This window comes from Callorhinchus milii, unplaced genomic scaffold, assembly GCF_018977255.1.
Source record: "Callorhinchus milii isolate IMCB2004 unplaced genomic scaffold, IMCB_Cmil_1.0 Scaffold776, whole genome shotgun sequence".
Classification (NCBI taxonomy): Eukaryota; Metazoa; Chordata; class Chondrichthyes; order Chimaeriformes; family Callorhinchidae; genus Callorhinchus; species Callorhinchus milii.
Genome location: NW_024705517.1, coordinates 7,024 through 29,323, shown reverse-complemented (window position 1 = coordinate 29,323; position 22,300 = coordinate 7,024). Strand labels below are relative to the sequence as shown.

General features: G+C 44.2%; 1 protein-coding gene across 1 annotated transcript; it reads right to left on the bottom strand.

The window, feature by feature from the left end:
- Nucleotides 1-5,445: 5,445 nt before the first annotated feature.
- On the bottom strand, nucleotides 5,446-21,229 carry LOC103173041 (NACHT, LRR and PYD domains-containing protein 3-like). Its single transcript, XM_042346438.1, has 9 exons — nucleotides 21,051-21,229; nucleotides 19,592-19,672; nucleotides 17,572-17,672; nucleotides 16,856-17,022; nucleotides 16,022-16,193; nucleotides 15,846-15,911; nucleotides 13,493-15,293; nucleotides 5,996-6,026; nucleotides 5,446-5,493 (listed from the first exon to the last, which is right to left on the bottom strand). Exons 3-9 carry the CDS (start codon nucleotides 17,633-17,635, stop codon nucleotides 5,446-5,448), a joined length of 2,349 nt encoding a protein of 782 aa, XP_042202372.1. The 5' UTR covers nucleotides 17,636-17,672; nucleotides 19,592-19,672; nucleotides 21,051-21,229.
- Between the last annotated feature and the right edge of the window lie 1,071 nt (nucleotides 21,230-22,300).

Here is a 22,300-nt window from a genome sequence, read left to right as displayed (position 1 = left end):
GCTGTCAGATTGTTACTGTCTAACCTGGAGATCAGAGACACAGAGACATGACAGGGATCAGAGGAAACGCAGTGTGTGTAACCCACTGTCACTCACAGTTTGTTTGATGCCGGACAGGTTGCAGGAGTTCATACACACAAACACACACATACACCAACACACATAAACACAGACAAAAACATCGCCGCAGATACACACTTACTCTCACACACACAAATACACACAAACACAAACACATGACCCACAGAAATATACACACAAACACACACAAACAGAGTCACATAAACAGAGAGAAGCACACACAGACACACACATACACACATAAGTACACACACTCACACAGACAAACAAACACACAAACACTGTGACACAAACGCGCTCACTCAGAAACATACACAATCACACCCAAAAACTCACGCACGAAACACATACGTACGCAAACACACACACAGAAACTCTCTCACACACACACAGACACACACACAAACAATCAATCATTCACACAAATGCACACACATATGCACACAAACACAACCACACGCAAACACACAGAAAAAAACATGCATGCACAAACACGCATATACACACAAACATACATAAACATTCACACAAACACACAAATACACACAGAAACACACAAACAAACAAACAAACGTACACGAAAACAGACTGACAAACACGCACACACAAACACTCACAAAAATACAAACACACATAAAGATACACTCAAAAACATACAAACACCAACAGAAAAACATAATGTGCAAACAAACACACACATATAAATAGACATACATAGATACACACAAACACACACAAATATACACACACACAGACTCACACGCACACACAGAAACACACACAAAAACTCACGCACTCACAAACTCGAACACGCAAAATCGAACACACGCCAACACACACACTCAGACACAGACACACGCAAACATAAGCACAATCACTCACACAAGCACACATACAAACACAAACAAAATGGCACACAAACACACACACATACATGCACATACACACATAAACAAACACTTGACCCACAGACAAATACACTCAGTCAACACACAAACGCATGATCCACAGACAAGTAAACAAACACACACAGAAACACACGCAAACACACTCATGCAGGCACACACATACACACACAAACAAACACATGTTGGACAGATAAATACACACACACACACAGATACAGACACAAAGACACATATACACAGACAAACACACAGAAACAAACACACACACTCACAGAAACACAAACAAACGGACACACACAAACACATGCAAACATACACATAAACACACACACACACAGAAAAAAAGCACACAAGTACACACACAAATACACATACACAGACATAAACAAACATACATAACCATACACACGAAACCACACGCACAAATACACACAGAAACACACAAAAAAAGACACAGAAAAACAAACTCACAAATACGCACACACAAAAATACAACACACAATCACACACACACATGGAAACATACACAAAGACAAACAGACACACACTCAAAAACACACAAACAAACAAAGGAACACAAAATCAAATACAAACACAGACATAAATATACATACATAGATTCACACAAAGAAACATACGCAAATACCCACACACAAACACACACAGAAAAACACACAAACATAAATACACATACACACAATGAAACGCACAAACCTGCAAGCACACAGACACAACCACGCCCTTACCCGCAGACACGCACACACACTCACACACACACACAAATACACAATAACATCAATAAAAATCAGATCCTCGGTACAATCAGCTGTCAGATTGTTACTGTCCAACCTGGAGATCAGAGACACAGAGACATAACAGGGATCACAGTAAACACAGTGTGTGTAACCCACTGTCACTCAGTTTGTTTGATGCCGGACAGGTTGTAGGGGTGCGACACACACACACACAACAGGATAGACACCAACCCAGACATGCAGCCACAGATACATTCCTACTCACACACACATAAAAACACATGACCCACATACAGATACATACAAACAGACACAAACACCCAAACACACACAGATGTGCACACATAGACACACACACACACTGAAATACACACATACATATAGAAACACACATACACACACATGCACATAAATAAATGCACACACACACAAACGCACCGACGCAAACACATACGTCCGAAAACACACACAGAAACACAAAAAAGAGCACAGACACACGAATGCACACAATCCCCCACACTCAGAGAAACACACACAAATATATACTCACACAGACACGCACGCAAACGCACACACAAACACATGCAAAAGCACATACGTAAACACACATCAACACAGAAGTAAACACAAGCTAACATACATACACAAACTTACACACAAACACACACAAATACACACACACAGAAACACACAAACAAAGAAGAATACACAAAAACAAACTCACAAACACGCACACACATGTACACACAACAAACACAATACACAAACACAAACATAAACATACATAAAAACAGAAATAAATACATAGAGACACACAAAATCACAAACACGCATACAAATGCACATACATAGATACACAAACAAACAAACAAATATGCAAATATACACAAAGTCAAACAAGAAACCAACCAACAAGCACTGAAACACATGTACCCAACATCGCACATCCGCATACACACACGCGCGCAAACAATCACACGCACACATACAAACATAAACAAAATCACACACAAACACACAAATAAATGCAGATACGCACACAAATACATGTCCCACAGCCAAATACACTCACAGACATGCAAAGAAACACAAATAGACATACACAGATAGACACACACAGAAACACAGAAACACACACACATAAGTACAAATACGCACGCAAACAAACACATGATCCACAGACAAATATTAACACACACACACAAACACACTCACGCAACCACACACGCGCAAAAACTCATACAAGCACACACACAAAAATGAACAAAACCACACACAACCACACACATATAAATACACACAAACACACACAAACACATGACCCACAGAAAAAATGCACCCACACAGAGACAGAAACACACAGACAGAAAAACATGCACACATACAGAGACACGTATACACACATGCACACAAACACACACACACAAATACACACGCAAAATTACACGCACAAACACACACCCATACAAATGCACTCACACAAACGCACACACAGAAATACGCAATCACAGACACAAAAACTTACCCACACAAATACATACAAAGAAACACCAACCCACAAACATACACAATCGCACACACACACAGTAACACACAGAAATAAGCACACAAACAATCACACAAACACACAGGCATAAACACACATACACAGAAAAAAAGCACACAAGCGCAAATTCACACACATACACAAACATGCAGAAACATACAGACAAACACTCGCACAAATATACATTCAGACACACAAATACACACAAAAACAAACTCACAATCACGCAAACACATGCACACTCAAACAAACATAACACACACAATCACACACACATGGCAACACACGTAAAGATACACTCAAAAGAACACAAACACAAGCAGAAGCACAAAATCAAATACAAACACACACATAAATACACATACACAGACACACACACACAAACAAACACATAAACAAAAGCAAATACACACACAAGCACACAATCAAACACACAATTAAAACATACAAAGAAAAACATGCAATTACACACAAACACACACGCGAGCACACTCACGCAAACAAAGGCAAAAACATACACATAAATACACATACAAACTCTCAAACACACAGACACACCCAAAAACACACATATACACTGACACGCACACAAACACAAATACACAACAACGTTAACAAAATGACAATTACAGAGCGCCTTTCACGTCCGGAGGACTTCCCAAAGCGCTGAACAGTCGGGGGTCGGGGCCCGAGCATGGGGGAGAGGTGGGGAAGGGGTGAGTACTGGGATTGGTGGGGGAGGGGTGGGGGAAGGCAGAGAAGTGGGAGGGAGATCAAAGGCACGGTAGAAGAGAAGGGTCTTGAGACCGGCCTTGAAGGAGGCCAGGGAGGAAGTGAATGGAAGTGACCATGGGAAGGAGTTCGAGATTGTGGGGGCAGAGAGGCTGAAATCCCGGTCGCCGATGGGAGGGCGGGTCGGGCGGCAGACATAGAACAGCTCGGAGCCCGCTGGACGGAGGGAGCGGGCAGGTTGGTAGGGAGTCAGCAGGTCAGTGAGGGGAGGAGAGGGCGAGGCCATGGATGGCCTTAAAGGTGAGGATGAGGATTTTGAACTCGATCTTCTGGACGATGGAGAGACTTGGATGAGCGGTGGGGTCGGGCGAGGGTGGGTGTGATGGGGTCCGGGCGAGGGTGGGTGTGATGGTGTCGGGCGAGGGTGGGTGTGATGGTGTTGGGCGAGGGTGGGTGTGCTGATGTCGGGCGAGGGTGGGACTGATGGGGTCGGGCGAGGGTGGGAGTGATGTGGTCGGGCGAGGGTGGGAGCGATGGAGTCGGATGAGGCTTGGAGAGATGTGGTCGGGCGAGCTTGGGAGTAATGGGGTCGGGCGAGGGTGGGCGTGATGGGGTCGGGCAAGATTGGGACCGATGGGGACGGGGGAGGATTGGAGTGAAGGGGGCGGGAAGTCTGGTGTGTGTGAGTACACGGGCTGCAGAATTTGGATGATCTGCAGCTGTGAAGGGAAGTGTTGGGAACACAAACACAGACACAATCGCACACACTCACAGGAACAAACACAAACACACACAACAACAACAATATTTGTATAGCACCTTTCACGTCGGGAGGGAGTCCCAAGGCGCAGACACACACACAAACACAAAGACAAACATCTACAGAAACATACACACAAACAAACGGACGCGCACAAATACACACACAGAAATACAGAAACAAACACACACGTACACAAGAAAAACACAGAAGCTGACTCAAAAACACACACAAACACACTCACAAAAACACTCATCGACACACATACACAGATACACGCACACACACACACGCAAACAGACATACACAAAACACACACAGATACAATCACATGCACTGACACACACACAGATACACACAAAGTGTTTTCAAGGGTTAATGTTAAAGTGTGGTTGAAGAATATAAAATAGAAGTGCAAAAGCTGCAAAGCTCAGTAACTGAAGGCAGAAACCAAACCAATGGCAACATAAGGTCAGGAGGTACAAGGACACAGAAAGTCTGTTCACACTTACACACTGGATGGAGGGACTGATCAGGAGATAATACAATGTGGTCAAAGAGAGAATTGAAACATATTATGGATATAACCATATAAGGAGTTGTTTTTCTTAAAAAAAGACAGCTTTGTCTGGAGTTATTCAGTTGTCTTTAAACAAAGGTGTGTTAGATATCTCGGGAACGGTAGCGGAGCAGTGCGGGACACGACCAGTGCTGTGACAGGAATCCGGTCGGTACCATTTTGTGTCTTGTGCATTATTTTATTGTTTCATTTATTTGTCTATTACCTACTGTTTTGACCTGAATATAGTGACTGAACTCAACCAATTGGTAAACTGGAATATGATCATTGAAAAGTCGTTGTAAATATTTGTTTCTGACAACAGACACACACATTCAATCACAAACATAGATACACACACAGACACACACGCAGACATACACACAGTCACAGACTCGCAGACAGAGACACACACACACCCGCACAGACACACAGACACATTAATCCATGTTGAGAGTTTGATGTAAACGATGGCTGTGGCCTCACACTGTCACACCGATTCCTGTCACAGTATTCAGCCGCACTGATCAGACAGTCACAATAAACACATTGAGATATTGGCGTCATTCAGACTCTGGAGACACAGTGCGTTACTTACCGCAGACTCTGTATTTTACACTCCGGGTTCCTCAGAGCCTCACACAGTCGCTTCACTCCACAATCTCCCAGATTATTGCTCCCCAGACTGGACACAGAGACACAAACACAGGGAATATAGTGTAACAACACAGTACACATTGACATGTATATACAGGAGCCTTTCACGTGGGGAGCAAGTCCCAAGGCGCTGGGACCAGTGTCACACACACCCGCACATGTGCACACACACACACACATGTGCACACACACACACACATCGCAGTCTCTCTCTCTCTCTCTCATTCTCTCTGTCTCTCCCTCAAAACAGTCACTACGTTTTATAATATATTCTCTTTCACTGTCTCTCTCTCTCTGTCTCCTTCTTTGTGTTTCACTTTTTGTCGCAGTCTCTCTCTTTCAGTTTCTTCTCTGCCTCTCCCACAAATCACAGTTGTTTCGCGTTATAACATACTCTCTCTCACTGTGTCTCTTTCTCTCAGTCTCTCTCTCTCTCTCTCTCACTGTCTCAGTCGCTGTCTCTCGGGCTCTCTGAGGCTGTCCCTAATTCTCTCTCTCACTCTGTATCTCTGAGTCATTTTCTCTCTCAGTCTCTCTCTCAGTCTCTTTCTCTATCTCTCCCGCAATTCCTGCCAATCTCTCCCTCTCACTCTCTCATTCACTCTGTTATCTGTTTCCCCCCAAAACACACATTCGCTACACATTAAAATATATTTTCTCTCAGTCTCTGTCTCTATCTCTCTCTCTCGATCTCTCTCTCTCTCAGTCAATCTCATTCAGTCACTATCTCTGTCTCTCTGTCTGTCTCACCGACGAAACATACACTCACTGCACATTATAATATAATCTCTCTCCATTTGTGTCTCACTCAGTCTTTCTCTCTCTCTCTCTCTCTCTCTCTCTCTCAGTATCTCTCTCTCGGTCTCTCTTTGACAGTCACTCTCACAATCTCTCCCTCTGCATCTCTCTCAGTCGCTCATTCTCGCCCTGAAGTCTCTCTCTCTCTCTCAATCTCGATCTCTCACTCTCTCTCTCCCCCTTTCTCTCACTCTCTTAGCCTCTGTCTTTCAGTCTATCTCGCTTAGTCTCTCTAACTCTCTCCCTCTCAGCCTCTCTCTTTCTCGGTCTCTCTCTCTCTCTCTCTCTGTGTCTCTCGGACTATCTATCTCTCTATGTCTGTCTCTCTCTCTCTCTCGCAGTCAGTCACTCTGTCTCCTATGCTCTCTCTCTCATTCTTTCTCTATCTGTCACAGTCTCTCTCTTCGTGTCTCCCCAAAGCATAGTCACTGCATTTTATATTTTATTCTCTCTGACAGTCTCTCTCTCTCTCTCTCTCTCTCTCTCTCTCTCAGTCTTTCTTTCTGTTTCTGTCTCTCCCCCTCTCTCTCTATGTCTCCCTCTCTGTCAGTTTCTCTCTCGGTCTCTCTATCTCACTGAAAAACACATTCACTACACTATACAGTATATTTTCTCGGAGTGTTTCTCAGTCTCTATCTTCCTCACATTCTCTCTACCCACCACAGTCTCTCTCTCTCATTCACAGTCTGTCACTGTCTTTCCCACATAATTCAAAGTCACTACACTTGATAATATATTCTCTACACAGTCTGTTTTCTCTCCCTCTCAGTCTCTCTTTCTCTCAATCTCTCTCTCTCACAGCAAGACTCTCCCTCGCTCTCTCTTTCTCTCGGGCTCTGTGAGGCTGTCGCTCAGTCTCTCTCTCACTCTGTCTATCGCTTTCTCAATCTCTCTCAGAATCTCTTTCTCCGTCTCTACCGCGGTTTCTCCCTTTCTCTCTCTCTCTCTCTCTCTCTCTCTCTCTCGTTCCCAGTCTCTCTCCGTTACTCCAAAAAAACACACAGTCAATACACTTTAAAATATTTTCTCTCACTGTCTCTCTCTCCGATTTTTTCTCTGTCGCTCTCTCAGTTTTACTTTCTGTTGTGCTCTCTTTCTCTCTCTCTTTCTCTCGTAGTCACTCTCTCTTTTATAGTCTATTCCATTCCCTCTCTCAGTCGCTCACTGACTCTCTCTCGCTCTGTATCTCTCATTGTCTCACTCTCTGTATCTCATTCTCCACAAAACAGTCACTACGCTTTGTAATATATTTTCCCTCATAATCTCTCCCAATCTCTCTCTGTCACTCTTTCCCGATCTTTCTCTGTAATAATAATAATTATTATCCTTGCATTTGATATAGCTCTTTTCATGTCGGGAGGATGTCCCAAAGCGCTTCACAGAATATACTGTAAAGTGAATTGACTGTATATTTATGGGCGAACGCGGCAGCCAATTGCGCACAGCAATGTCCCACAAACAGTCGTAGATTGAAAATGACCAATTTATTGTTGAGCTTTTTTTTGGAGGGATTATTATTTGGCTCTGTGTGGAGTAAGGAAACTTGCCTGAGGTTTCGCCCTCTGCCTGGAATTGAACTCAGGTCTCTCAGTTGCAAAGCGAGTGCTCTAACCACTGAGCTACAGGACTCCACGACTGTAAGTCAGTCTCTCTATCTCTCCCATGAAACACAGGCACTGCACTTTATAATATATTTTCAGTCTTTCTCAGTCTCTCTTCCTCTCAGTCTCTCGCTCTGAGTCGCTCTCTCTCTCTCTCTCTCTCTCAGTCTCCCTTTATCTCTAACTCAGTCTCTCTCTATCTAACTCAGAGTCTCTCTCTTTGCCTCTCAGTCTCTCTCTCTCTCTCTCTCTAACTCAGTCTCCCTCTCAGATTCTTTCTCTCTGTCTCTCCCACAAAACACAGTAACTACACTTTATAATATATTTTCTTTCACAGTCACTTTCATATTATCTCTCACTCTCCTGAGACTCTCTCTCAGTCTCTCTTTCTCTAACTCATTCTCTTTGTCTCTCTCTTTTTCTCTCAGTATCTCTCTGTGTCTCACAAGAAGAAAGTCACTACACTTTATAATATGTTCACACTCACCCTCTCTCTCAGTCAATCTCTCGCTCTCCGTTTCTCTCCCAGTCTCTCACTCCGTTTCTCTCTGAGCCTCTCTCGCTATCTCTGACTCTGTTTATCTCTCACTTAATCTCTCTCTGTCTCTCGCTTTGTCACTCTCATTCTCTCTTTCTGAATCTGTCTCTCTCTTTATCAGCCTCTTACGCTCTCAGTCCCCGTCTGTCTAACAGTCACTCACACGTTTTCTCATTGTCTCTCTCACAAAACAGTCACTGCACCTTATAATATATTTTTGTCTCAGTCTCTCTCACTCTATCTCTCTCTGTGTCTCTCAGAATACACAAAGTACTTACTATACGTTATATTTCCTCTCACATTCTATTTCTCGCTTTCTCTTAGCCCCTCTCTCTCTCTCTGTTCTCTCTCAGTCGCTTTGTCTTAGTCTCTCTCTCAGTCTTTTCCACAAAACAGACTGTACACTTTATAATATATTTCCCCCCTCAGTCTCTGTCTCACAGTCATCGTGTCTAATTCAGTCTAATCCTCTCTTTCTCTTTGGTTTTCACTTTCTCTCTCTCTCTCACGCAGTCTCTCTGCCTCTCGCTCTCTCTTTCTCTCATGAAGACGCTCTCTCAGTCCCTCTCAATCTCTTTTTCTAACTCTCTCTCCATCTCTCTCTCTGTATCTGTCATTCTCTCTCTCTCTCTCTCTCTCAGTCACTCTCTCTCATTTTCACTCTCTCAGTCTCTGTCTCACCCCCAAAACATACTGTCACTACAATACACAATATTTTCTCTGTCACAGTTTTTTTCCAATCTCGCTCTGCCTCTCGCTGTGTCTTTCTCTCATTCAGTCGCTGTCTCAGTCTCAGACTCTCTCTGAATCTCTGACTCTTTCCGTCCGTCCATCTGTTAATCTTCCTGCCTGTCTGCCTGTCTGTCGGTGCGGGACTGTCTGTCTGTATGTCACTCTGATATTCTGTCTCTCTGTTTGTCGGTCTGTCTCTCTGTCTGTCTGTCTCTCACTCTTCTTTGTGTCTGTCTCTCTCTCTCTATCTGTCTGTATCTCTCCCTCTTTTTGTCTGTCTCTCTGTCTGTCTATCCACCCCCGCTCCACCCATCAATCTCTCTGTCTCAGTCTCTGTCTATCGCTCTGTCTTTCTCTCATTCGGTCTCCCGTTCAGTCTCTCCCACAGTCTGTCGTTATGTCTCTCCCGGAAAACACATTCACTGGATGTTATATATCCTCTCATAGTCTCTTTCTCTGTTCTCTCTCTTACTCTCTCTCTCTGTCTCTCATTGTGTCTCTCTCTCAGTCTCTCTGTCAGTCTCTTTCTCTGTCTCTCTAACAATCTTTCTATCTTATCTCTCTATCTCTCTGTCTCTCTCTTACAGTGTCTCTCAGCCTCTTTCTCTCTCCGTCTCTCTTTCTCTCTTTTACGCAAAACTCACAGTCACCACAGCTTTTAATATATTTTCTCCACAGTCGCTCTCAGTCTCTCTCTCTGTTTATCTCTCCCAATTTTGTTCTCTCTCTCTCATAGTCCATCTGTCTCAGTCTTTCTTTCTCTCTGCCGCTTTCTCTTTCTGTTTCAGTTTCTCTCTCAGTATCTACCTGTCTCTCCAATTTCTCTCTCTACCAGGCTCTCACTCACACCATTTCTCTATCTGTCCATTGCTCTATCTTTCTCTCACTCAGTCTCTTTCTCATTCTCTCTCTAAGTCTCTCGCTCTGTGTCTCTTATTCTCCCTCTCTCACTGCTTCGCTGTTTATCTCTCAGTAGCTCTTTCTGCCTCTCTCTCTCTGCCTGTCAGTCTATCGTGCTCTCTCATTTTCTATCTCTCTCTCTTTCTTTCAGTATATCTCCCAGTCTGTCTCTCTCTCTTTCTCTCGCTCCCTGAGTCAGTGTCTCTCTTTGTCCAACTCTCAGTCTCGCTCTCCATCTGTCGCCGTCTTTCTCTCATTCAGCCTCTCGCTCAATCTCTCTCAGCATCTCTCGCAGTCTCTCGCTGAATCTCTCCCACAAACACATAGTCACTACAAATTATATGTCCTCTCACAGTCTCTACCCCTTTCTCTCAGTCTGTTTATTTCTTTGTCTCTCTACCAGTCTCTTTCTCTCTCAGTCTTCCTCTCAGTCTTTCTCTCTCAGTTTCTGTCCCACTGTCTTTCCCACAAAACACAGAGTCACTACGGTTTGTAATATATTTTCTCCACAGTCACTCTCAGTTTCTCTCTCTCTCTCTCTCTCTCTGTATCTCTCCCAGGCTCTTTCTCTCTCTCGTAATACTCTCTCTCAGACTAACTCTCTTTTTCTGTCCTTCGCTTATCTTTCTCTCTCCCAGTTTCTCTCTCTCTCAGTATCCGTTTCTATCTCAGTCTCTCTCTCACAGTCTCTCCCTCACAGTGCCTCTCCCTCTGACTCAGTCTCTCTCTCGGTATATCGCTCTAACTTTCTGTCACACAGTCGCTCTCTTATTATCTTTCTCTTTCTGTCTCTTTCACTCTCTCTCAGTGCTTCTCTGCCTTCCCTCCCTCACTCTCTGGGTGTCTCTTGCTGACCACCTCCCTCTCTCTCTCGGTTTATCTCTCTCAATCTCTACCTCCCTCTCTCAGTCTCTTTCTCTCTCGCAGTTACTCTCTCTCTCAGTCTCTCGTGCTTTCAGAGAATGAGCGAGAGGGAAGCAAATGCAAAGTGACTGTGTGTTTTTCTTTGAGAGACAGAGAGAGAGAGAAGGAAACTGAGAGGGAGAGAGAGTGACTGAGTGACAAAGAGAGAGAATATGAGTGAGAAAAAAACTGCAAAAGAAATAGAAAATGAGACAGAGTTAGTGAAGAGAGGGAGACTGAGAGGGAGAATACATTATTAAGTGTATGGTAGGAGGCTTTTTCTCTCTCTTAGAGAGGAGACAAAGAGACTGACAGAGAAAGAGAGAGAGGGAGAGAGAGAGAGAAGCAAAGAGCCTGTGTGTGTGTGTGAGAGAGCGAGAGAGACACACATACAGAGCGAATTTATTAAAAAGTGTAGTGACTGTGTTTTGTGGGAAAGAGTGAGAGAGAGACTCAACGGAAGAAGCAGCGAGTGACAGATTGAAAGAGAGACTGAGAGTGAAAGCAATAGACACAAAGTGAGATTGAGAGAGAACGAGAGAGAGACGAGGAGAAAGACTGACAGCGATAGGGAGAAAAAGGCAGTGAGAGATATATATCCAGTGTATTTTGTGGGAGAGACAGAGAGAGAGAAAGAAAGATGGGGAGAGACTGAGCAAGAATATATATGTCTGTGTAGCGAATCTGTGTTTTGCGGGAGTGACAGAGAGACTGAAACTGTGAGAGGGAAAGAGACTGAGAGAGAGACTGAAAGAGAGAGAATTAGAGAAAAGAACAGATATAGACGGACTTAAGAGAGAGACAGAAAGAGAGAGACATAAAGTAAAAGAGACTGAGAAATAATATATTATAAAGTATATTGACTGTTTGTTTTGTGGGAGAGATGGAGAAACACAACTGTTTGTGGAAGCAAAGTGTAGCTGGTGTAAGAGACAGCATCAGATAACAATAATTATAATAATAATAAGCCTTGCATTTGTTACAGCACCTTATCTGGACAAGACGCCTTAACATTCTGGGCTGCTGGGGCTACAGGCAGTGGGATCTCCCCAGTGCCTGGTCCTGGCAGCAGAACAGTTTACGCTGCGTCTATTCCAGCAGCACTGTAACCCTCAGTCAGTGTGTGAGTGAGGCTAATGTCTTGGCTTCTGGAAGCCCGGCCTTTAATCACCAGGTTCTGGGCAGTGTATCTCTCTATTCTCTCGTTATCCAAACACTGTGAGCCCCAGACCTGGGAAAGAGAATCTCTGTGGCTGTGAGATTTCAGGAGCTGGAAATGGAGACTCTTCACCAGGGCCAGGGGAGCCGACACCTGTCAGACTGATGTCAGGCTGAGGGAGATGTGTTTGGGGTGAATTATATTGTATCAGTGTTATAACATTGTACTGGAGAGAGGGTGTGTCTGCCCCTGGATAAATGGGATGGCCAAGCCCTCGGGAGGTCTTTTTACCCTGGAATACAGCACTGAGGGAGGAGCTGCCGCCAGGAGGAGAGGATACAGGAATCCTCCGCCCGAACCACACGGTTCAGGAGAGTGAGCCCTCGGGTCCTGAGCTGGTAGGAAGCTCAGAGGCTTAGAGTTAGAAGGGTGTCTGTGTGTCAGAGACTCTGTGGTCAGGTGAACCATCTCCTGTATGAATAACCATGAAACACCGAATGGTGTCTCTGAACGTAAACTCTGGTCTGTCTGACCTGGGATCAAGTTACAATTTATTCAATAAAGTGAGCATCCCAGTCGGGAGTCAGGAACCAATCCCAATAACATCAGCAACCTGGGAATGCCACCGAAGAGCTCAGGGTGTGGAGCAGCCAGGTGTGCAGTGGAATGTCAGCCATTCACATCCCAATCCCCCAGGACAGGACTGTCGTGTGTGACGGCCATCGCAGTGTGACCCACTGTTCCCTCCAGCTGTGTGATACCATTCTCACATTGATCAGCTGGTGTTTAATGTCATTGAATTCCTGGAGAATGGCTTTGAAATAAGAATAATAGGATTAAGATTTACAAACAGAGTAACTTACAGCAACTCTTGACACTTGTGCAGAGCAGAAACCAGACGCTGGAGACCCTCCTCCTGAATGTAGCAGTTCATCAGATTCAGTTGTTTTATTGTGTCACACAGTCCAATGGCCTGAGACACCACAACACAGTCTATCGGTGTCAGTCTCAATGCATTCTCTGGAGACAAGTCACCAAATGTCAGTGTGTGTACGGAGCCCAGTGTGAGCTGTGCCAGGGCTTGATTCTGAGACTCAAACAGGTAGTGGAGTGTGTTCAGCAGCTTCCTTTTCGCAGTGACGGTGTCTGTGTCTTTGATCTGAGCTTTAACCTTCTCCTTCAGCCAATCGATCACCGCGCAGGTTGTCTGATGGACAAATGGCCCCAGAAATTCCTCCAGTGGCTGAGCTGCCCGTGGGGAGGAGAGACCCGCAACAAAGCGCAGGAATATCTCAAACCGGCCGTCCTCCTCCCTGTGAGCTTTATTCAGGAGATTCCGCAGATTTCCTGGATTCTGAGGCAGGAACTGAGCGAGTGCGGCTACAAACTCCTGGATGGTGAGGTGCGGGAATGTGTAGACCACGCTGTGCTCTGAAGACTCTCTCTCCACAAGTTCCATGAGAAAGCCAGAGAGGAACTGGGAAGGCTGGAGGTTATATTTCATCAGATCTTCCTCATTAAAGACAATGTTTCTCTGGGAGACTCCAGCGAAGGCCATCTCACCAATCTTCAGCATCACATCATGGGGGCTTTCCATCTTGACACTGTGATGTGATAGTATGTTATAAATATAATAGGAGAAGAGTTGTGTGACTGTCTTGGGAACTCGCTGTTTGTTGCTGTGTGTCCGTGTAAAGAAGGGACCCAGAGACAGAGCGAGGATCCAGCAGTAGGACGGGTTGTAGCACATGGTGAGCAGGAGCTCGTTCTCCTCCACGTGGCTGTAAACAGCAGCCGCCACCTCCTGATCCTCAAAGAACTTGTGAAAATATTCCTTTCTCTCTTCACCCACAAATCCCAGGATTTCAGCCCAGACACTGACCTGAGCCTTTGCCAGTAACTGTAATGCAGTGGGGCGGCTGGTCACCAGCACTGAGCAGCCTGGCAGCAGCTTTTTCTGTATTAAACTGTACACAATTTCAGACACGTCACACCAGAAACCGGGGTCTGTGCATCTGCTCTGAGACTCTGCTTCTCTCCAACTGTCAGCGAAATCAATGCTTCCCCTGAATTCATCCAAACCATCAAATATAAAGAGCAATCTCTCTGGGTGTTTCCACAGCTCGTCCAGAACATAACTGAGGTACGGATATTCATCCAAGATTAACTGTCTCAGTGTTAATCTGATGTTACGAGCGTTTAGGTCTCGAAATTTCAAAATAAAAACAAAGTGGAAGTGAGGATAGATTTTTCCTGTGGCCCAGTCATGGACAATCTTTTGCACCATGGTTGTTTTTCCAATCCCCGCCACTCCACTCACTACTGCAGAAGTGCCTGTGAAAGTGCCAGCGTCGCTTCTTTTGTAGAATTCTTTCATCTGGGAAAATAGTCCTCCTCTAGAGAAGCTGCTGTGGAACAGTTTATCAGTTCGGATTTTTTCCAGTTCTCTCCGGAGTTGCTTCTGTCTCCACTCCTCGTGGTCTCTGCCTCTCGCCAGCAGCTCATGTTCTACCAGTTCCCGGTGCCGTACATCAGAAATGATAGTTAGCTCCGTGTAGCGATCAACCAGCTGAAATGTCTTCACCTTCTCCTTTATCAGGATAGTCTTTACTTCCAGTTTCTCACTTTGTTTTTGCAACGTCTCCTTGTGCTGTCGTTGAGCATCTTCAATTAAAGCAATCACATTGCGGTTACACTCACCGTCTGGCAGATAATACACACAGTGTGAATTTTCAGTGTGGAGATGGTGTAAATGTGTGGAGGCGCAGTAAGAGACGTAGTCTTCAAAAGATCTTTAAATACAAATAAAGATACAGATTGTGGAGCGGTGGAAGTGCACAGAAGAAGGAGGTTGGAGAAAGTCAAAAAGATAAGAAGGGGTAGGAGAGTATCAGCATATGAAGTGGAGATTGAACATCTTCAATCCAATGCGCGGGGGCCAGGATGACAGAGAAGTCTGTTGAGGATGGAGGTAATTGGCATGTGAAGCACAGGGTGTGTAGGGTAGGGGGCAGCTGAATTTGGATGTGTTGGAAATTGATAGATGGTAAAGCTGTTGATGGCAGTCAGGGGTGAACAGTACAATTAAACTGATGCCCCTCCCATTCAGCTGCCAGATGATTTGTAGTTTCTGCAAATCTCAGAGTAAACGGCAAATTTTTAAACACTGCATTTCAGAAATAAATCCACTGTTTACGCCATGAACTGATCACATACCTTTAAGTGAACTGGGTACATCTGGTACATGTTTGTCAATCATCGCCTCATTTACGAGACTGTCGCCTGTTTGTATCGTGAACATTTCATTAGTTGAAGTTAATGACATATATAGGGTATCTGTGTAAAATACGTAATTGATTTGGGAATTGAATCACGATAGAATTATCCATTACCTTTCTCTTGTATGTCAATCATTATTTTGTTCAGTTTGGGCAAAGTGTGTTTCATTTCCACAAAGGAATCCCACATCACTCTCTGAACTCGGGAACCTTTCCCCAGCACCAGGTTCAGAAGAAGTTTGGAGCTTTGTCTCCTTTGCCCACTGTGTGTAAGCTCAGTGAGTTTCTGCAGAGAGTGAGCATTAATAAGAGTGGGCTCTGGTTGTGATAAGAAAATGGCCATTTCCATAATAGTGTGTCTCCGCATGCTGGATGAGGAATCACAGGCACATGTTGCCCTCCGTTACCCCATCCAAATGATCATTTCTCACATGTGAGACTTGCCAGTGCGTTTACTGTAGAACAACATAGCCGAGTCTGACCGCTCCTCACCCGCCGGTCACAAACAGTGAGCTAAAGTTTTAGCCAGTGCACTATCGGGACAGTGTGTGTTGGATACCGTCTCCAAAGGAACAAATGTAAATCAGCGATTCAAGGAGATGCGTATCGCTCATTTATTGCGTCAACGTGGAGTCCTCCCAAGCTCCCTGCATCCATCCTGATGTAACTATGACTCGCTGCTTCCCGTCTCATGCTCAAACACGCCTCTTCGAAAATGTTATCTTTAACCCCCTTCCCAGTTCCCACCCCAGATCGAGTGCCCAACCATAATTACCAAACACTTTGAGATGTCTAGCCAATGTGAAAGGCACAATAGAGATGAAAACTGGATGTATTGTAATAAGATGGATTCAAATACTTTGGCCAACCAACTATCATATATATACATATATCACACAGGATAAATTATGCAATTTATCAATAAACACTTCCCATCTGACCACCTACTTGATATTCCTCTTGGCTGAAATATTCCTTCCTTGTCAGCACTGAGATGACAGTCTCCACATCTTCCTCAATGGCCTGTTCTATTCTGTCCCGGTAGAACTTAGTGATTCTGAACAACTCGTATCCGTTGTATAGGGCGAGGGTCTTGGAGAATGTGTCACTTAAACCTGTTGGCAGTAAGTCGGTCAATAAAACTAACATCATACCAGAATGTATGTTCGTATCTTAAATACATTTTGTGATTAATCATTGTATGTCAATCTCGGTCAGTGGTAGCCCTCCTGCCTCTCAATCAGAAGATTGTGTGTTCAAACCCCACATCAGGATTTGAAATCATGAGGTCCAAGGTGACGCTCCTATACAGTGCTGGGGGATTTGTTGCACTGTTGTACATCCATCATTCAGATGAGATGTAAATCTTAGTTCCTGTCTGGCTGCTTAAGCTACTTTAGGAAAGAGGAGAGAATTTGCTGGCCTAGAATTGCTCAAAATAAATTCGATCATTCAGTTCATGACTGTTTGTGGGACACTGCTGAGCGTGAACTTGCTGCTGCATTTCACCCACAAAATACGGAAGCAACATCATGTTACATTCTATCCCATTAAGTCCTTCGAGTTGTATCGACCAAGTAATAAGACTAAATCAAACGCAAGGATTGATAGTATTATAAAAGTTATTGTCATTGTGTAAATGTAAGCGGATTTTCTGAACTTGCCTGTCTCAATTTGGTTCCCTTCGTTATCTCTCAGTGTTGGATTCGGATTGGGAGCCTGGGCCATGATGATTTCAAGCGATCAGAAATTGTTCACAGATCAGCTGTTTGGTGAAACAGATAGTAATCAGCAAAACACAAAATACTGCACATACTAAAATTTTTAAATGTTAGACTGCTGTTTTGTTTCAGCTTCATTGTGATAACAGCATTCTGAGCATTGACGAACAACAAAAGTAAATGATGTCCACTGTATTAGTGAACAAAGATGTAGTAATAATATTAATCTTGTATTATTATCATTGCATTTGATGTAGTGTCAATCATGTGACTGAGCCATCACAAAGCGCAAAAGAATATAAATCTAAGTGAATTGGTTGTATATTTTTGGGGTAAAATGCAGATTGCAGTCAGCAGAGTCCCACAATAAGTCATGGATTGACGACCAATTTTTTTTAAGGGATTATTATCTCCATAATACTGATCCACCAATCGACTTATAACCGGATTTCTACTTACTGCTTGGTAAACAGAGGCACGTGGAGTGCGGCAAATTGCCCAACATTTCATCCTGGCCGGGAATTGAACCAAGGTCTTCCCACTTGCGAGCGAGTTCCCCAGCCACTCAGCTGCAGGACCCCATAACTACAAGCAACTGTCAATCAAACAAGGGTTTATCTAAAAAATAGTTTTCTGTGACACTGGGAAAATCCATTCTGCAAAATTTAGGCAAGTGTGGGAAAGATGTTCGTTTGACATCATTTCCGACATACGACGCCCTGATAATACAGCGCTCCCTCACTGCTGTGCTGCATTATCTCTCAGCCTGGTCTGTGAGCTCAAAGTCAACAATCAGCCCCACAATATCCGGGGGCGTGAATACCCAATAAATTATGTACTGTACACGCAGTGCACTAGAACCATTTTCACCGAAATCATTTCTACTTGTCGTCAAAGGGAAAAGAAATGGCGGCATGCAGTCAGGAAGTTTAATGTGGAACATTAAATCTGGTTTCAATCACGATGAAAGCTAGTGAACAATACTCAGAAAGATCCAGGTTCTCTACACCATCTCCAGATTCAAAATAGACTGAAAAGCTGAGTTACAGGGATGAATTATAAACCAGCGTTAAATATTCTGTGGAGCTTCACCTACGAAAAGAGTCATCACAGAGAAGCCAGCAAAACAAAAGCAACAGCAATAATACAGCGTCCTTCACTTTTTTAGCATCTCAGAGACTAAACGGCAGTTTGGTTGCTGAACTGAATTTTAATTTTGTCAGCCGAGTGTCTGAAACCCTTGAAAACCCATCAACAAACCGCACATTATCCAAATAAAGCTGACATGTCCATGCACCCCACCTACATGTTGAAACTACTGAGATCGATTATACGAATGGAATGAGCATCCTCTCTCTGGAGTGTCCATCCTGCTTAACTGCGGCTGGAAAATACTAGGCATAGGTTGGCAAGAGCCAAGGCTTGTGGGAGCCCAGAATATGTTTTGGGGTAACTGCTGGAGTCTAACTACACAAAGAGCAAGATGGAAGGATTGAGGCAATGACTGACAAAAGCGTCTGCCCAGCTTCTTAAAGCAGTGTACAGGAGAACGAACAGGATCATGGCTAGTTTTAGGGGAACCAGCTACGAACATGGATTAAACAAGCTCAGGATAAAGCCATTCAGCCCGTCCAGTCTGGCTGGTGCTAATATTCCACAAGAGGGCCCATCGTTAATCAACAATATTTCGGATCAATCAAGTTCATGAGTAGATGTTGGGGAACATTTCTCCCTTAAACGATGTCACGATGGTTAGTTAAATTAATTAAACAGATTACATTTAAATTATTCCATGATCACTGGCTCCGGGTTTATTTAATAGCAGTAATCTTTCACTAACTACAAAACAACAAGTTGCATTTATCTTGTGATGTTCGCATGGAGTGACATCTCCCAGCGTTTAAAACCTGCAGTAACTTTCAAGCTTTATTTCAGCCACAATCAGAGCAAACAAGAGACTCACCGTCTTGTCTCCCCGCTGACTGAGCTCCGGTTCCTGCCTCTGGTTCCCGAGCCTCTCAGTGATGAGCTTCAGTGTTCTGGGCTGCACAGGTAATAACACACACTGGTCAGAGTCCAGTAGCTAATGTCTGGCAGTAAATCACAGCCTCGCCCTGTTCCCAAGGAGATTTCCACAGAAAATAATTGCTTATCAGTTATAAAAGTTCCACTGTTCGGGATTAAGTGCCTAAGCACCAATTTACGATCGTTAACAAACGAGCATATAGGGAGGTTTGGTGATTATTTTTCCTGCACAGCTGGTTGTTTGGTTATGGAAAGCCCTGACGGGAGGGATGTTTCAGGCAGAATCCATGTTCGCTTTCAAAACATGTCTCGATATCGATCTGAAAGGAGTGAACTATCTAAAGAGGGATTTTCGAACAGAGCAGGGAAATGGGACGGAAAGGATTGTTATAAGAAGTGCTACCAATGTGACCATAAACCGAATAACCTTCTTCTGTGCTGTACATCTCTATGGTTGTTTGTTTGTGGGGGTGGTACAAAACGTTGGCTTCTGGGATTTTTCGAAAAAGTAATCGGGAAAGGTCCCAAAAAAAACATATTGGGGACATTCGTTTTTTATGTTGTTTTTAAATATTGTGGATTTTCTCTGTGATTTCCTCTTTTCATTCTTTCTCACTTTCCCTCTTTCACACCTTCTCTCTGTCCCCTCTCATTCATTGGCTCCCCCTTCTCGCTTTGTCTCACAGACACTCTTTCGCTCTCTCAATTCCTCTCTCTCTCTCCCTCTCTATCGCCGCTTCTCTCACACACGCCTCCACTCACACTCTCTTTCCCCTCTCACAGTCTCTCTATCTCCAGTTTCTCGATCACTCACTCGCCCCTCTCCTTCACACTCTCTCCTCCCACAATATCAGTCACTTTCTTTCACTCTGTGGCTCTGCTTTCTCCCTGTCTCTCTTTCTTTCTCTCACCACTTCAACTCTCTCTCACTCTCTCACCCCTTTCCGTCAATGACTTTCCCACTCACATTCTTACCCACACTCTCACTCTTAAAAAAATTCTCTCACCCTCTGCCATAAAGTCACTCACTGCCACTCTCTCACTGCTCTGCTAACTCCCACTCTCTCTGCTTCTTTCTCTCAACCCATCCACTCTCCACCATTCGCTCTCTACGCCTCTCTTAATATACACAAACTCTTTCCCACACCCTCAATCATTCACTCACAGTCTGCTGTCTCTCTGTCTCTCGCTTTCTCCCGGTCTCTGTTTCATTCACTCACCCACGCCCTTTCTATCACTCTCTCCCCCATTTTTGACAACCACTGTACCCTCCAACCCTCTGTCTCCCATTCATTCCTCGCGCACTTTATCTCTCCTCCTATCATTCCAAGTGCTAAAAACCTGAAGTAACTTTACTGCCTTATTTCAGTCACAATCAGAGCAAGTGAGAGACTCACCGTCTTCTCTCCACGTTGACTGAGCTCCGGTTCCTGCCTCTGGTTTCCGAGCCTCTAAGGGATGTGGATTCAGTGTTCTGGGCTGTACAGTAACAACAAACCCTGGTCAGAGTCCAACAGCTAATGTCTGGCAGTAAATCGTAGCCTCGCCCTGTTCCCTTGGAGATTTCAACAGTAACACCCAATGTTTACCTGATATAAAAGTTCTTCTGGTCAGAGTTCAATCCATAAAGCAACAATTTCAGTGAGTTAGCAAACTGGCAAATGGGGGCGTTTGGAGAATTTGTTTTCCTGCACAGTTGGTTGTTGGGTTATGGAAAGCCCTGGTGGGAATGATGTTTGAGTCAGTTTCCAGATTGGTTTTCAAATCATCACTAGATACCGATCTAAATTGGGAGAACTATCTAAAACGCGATTTGGGAAAAGAGCAATGTAAATCGGACTGAAAGAATTGGCAAAAAAAAGCTACCACATCCATCCTTCTTCTGTGCTGTACATCTCGATGTTTCTTTGTTCGCGTGTGTTGCTCAAAAGGTTGGATTCAGGGATTTTCTTAAAAAAAACTATTCAGTAAAGGAAGGAAAAAAAAATATTGGATACGCCCGTTTTTTATTGTGATAAATGTTGTGAAATTTCTCTAATTTTCTCAGTTTCCTCTCACACACTCTCTCTGTCCTCTCTCAATCATTGGCTCGACCCTCTCGCTCCGTCTCATAGACACTCTTTCACTCTCTCAATTACTCTCTCTCTCTCACTCTCTCTCTCTATCCCCTCTTCTCCCACGCACGCTCTGCCTCCACGCACACACCCTTCCCCCTCTCACAGTCTCTCTGTCTACGCTCTCTCGATAACTCACTCCTCCTTTTCTACCTGCTCTCTTTCACAAACACTCTTTCCTCCCACAATCTTAGTCAATTTCTTTCACTCCCTGTCTCCACTTTTTCCTTCTGTCTCCATGTCTCTGTTTCTTTCTCTCACCACCTCTCTCACTCTCACCCCTTTATGTCAATCACTTCCACCTCACACACACTCTCTCACTCAATAGGTCTCTCTTCATCTCTGCCATACAGTCACTCACTGCCACTCTCTCATCGCTTTGCTTTTTCCCACTCTTTCGCTCCCTGGCTCTGTTTCTTTCTCTCACCCCATCCTCTCTCTACCACTCTCGCTGATTCAGAGCAATAGTTGGGAATCTATTTTCACATCCATCATCAGACTAACACCAGCGTGACTTTGCCACCTCCCACTTC

Coding starts and splice junctions, on each gene's coding strand:
- LOC103173041 (XM_042346438.1), bottom strand. CDS start 17,635: ATGGCCCAGGCTCCCAATCCGAATCCAACACTGAGAGATAACGAAGGG. Junction 17,023..17,571: donor AGGGAACCAAATTGAGACAG/GCAAGTTCAGAA, acceptor TACTGCCAACAG/GTTTAAGTGACACATTCTCC. Junction 16,194..16,855: donor TCAGCCAAGAGGAATATCAA/GTAGGTGGTCAG, acceptor CACTCTCTGCAG/AAACTCACTGAGCTTACACA.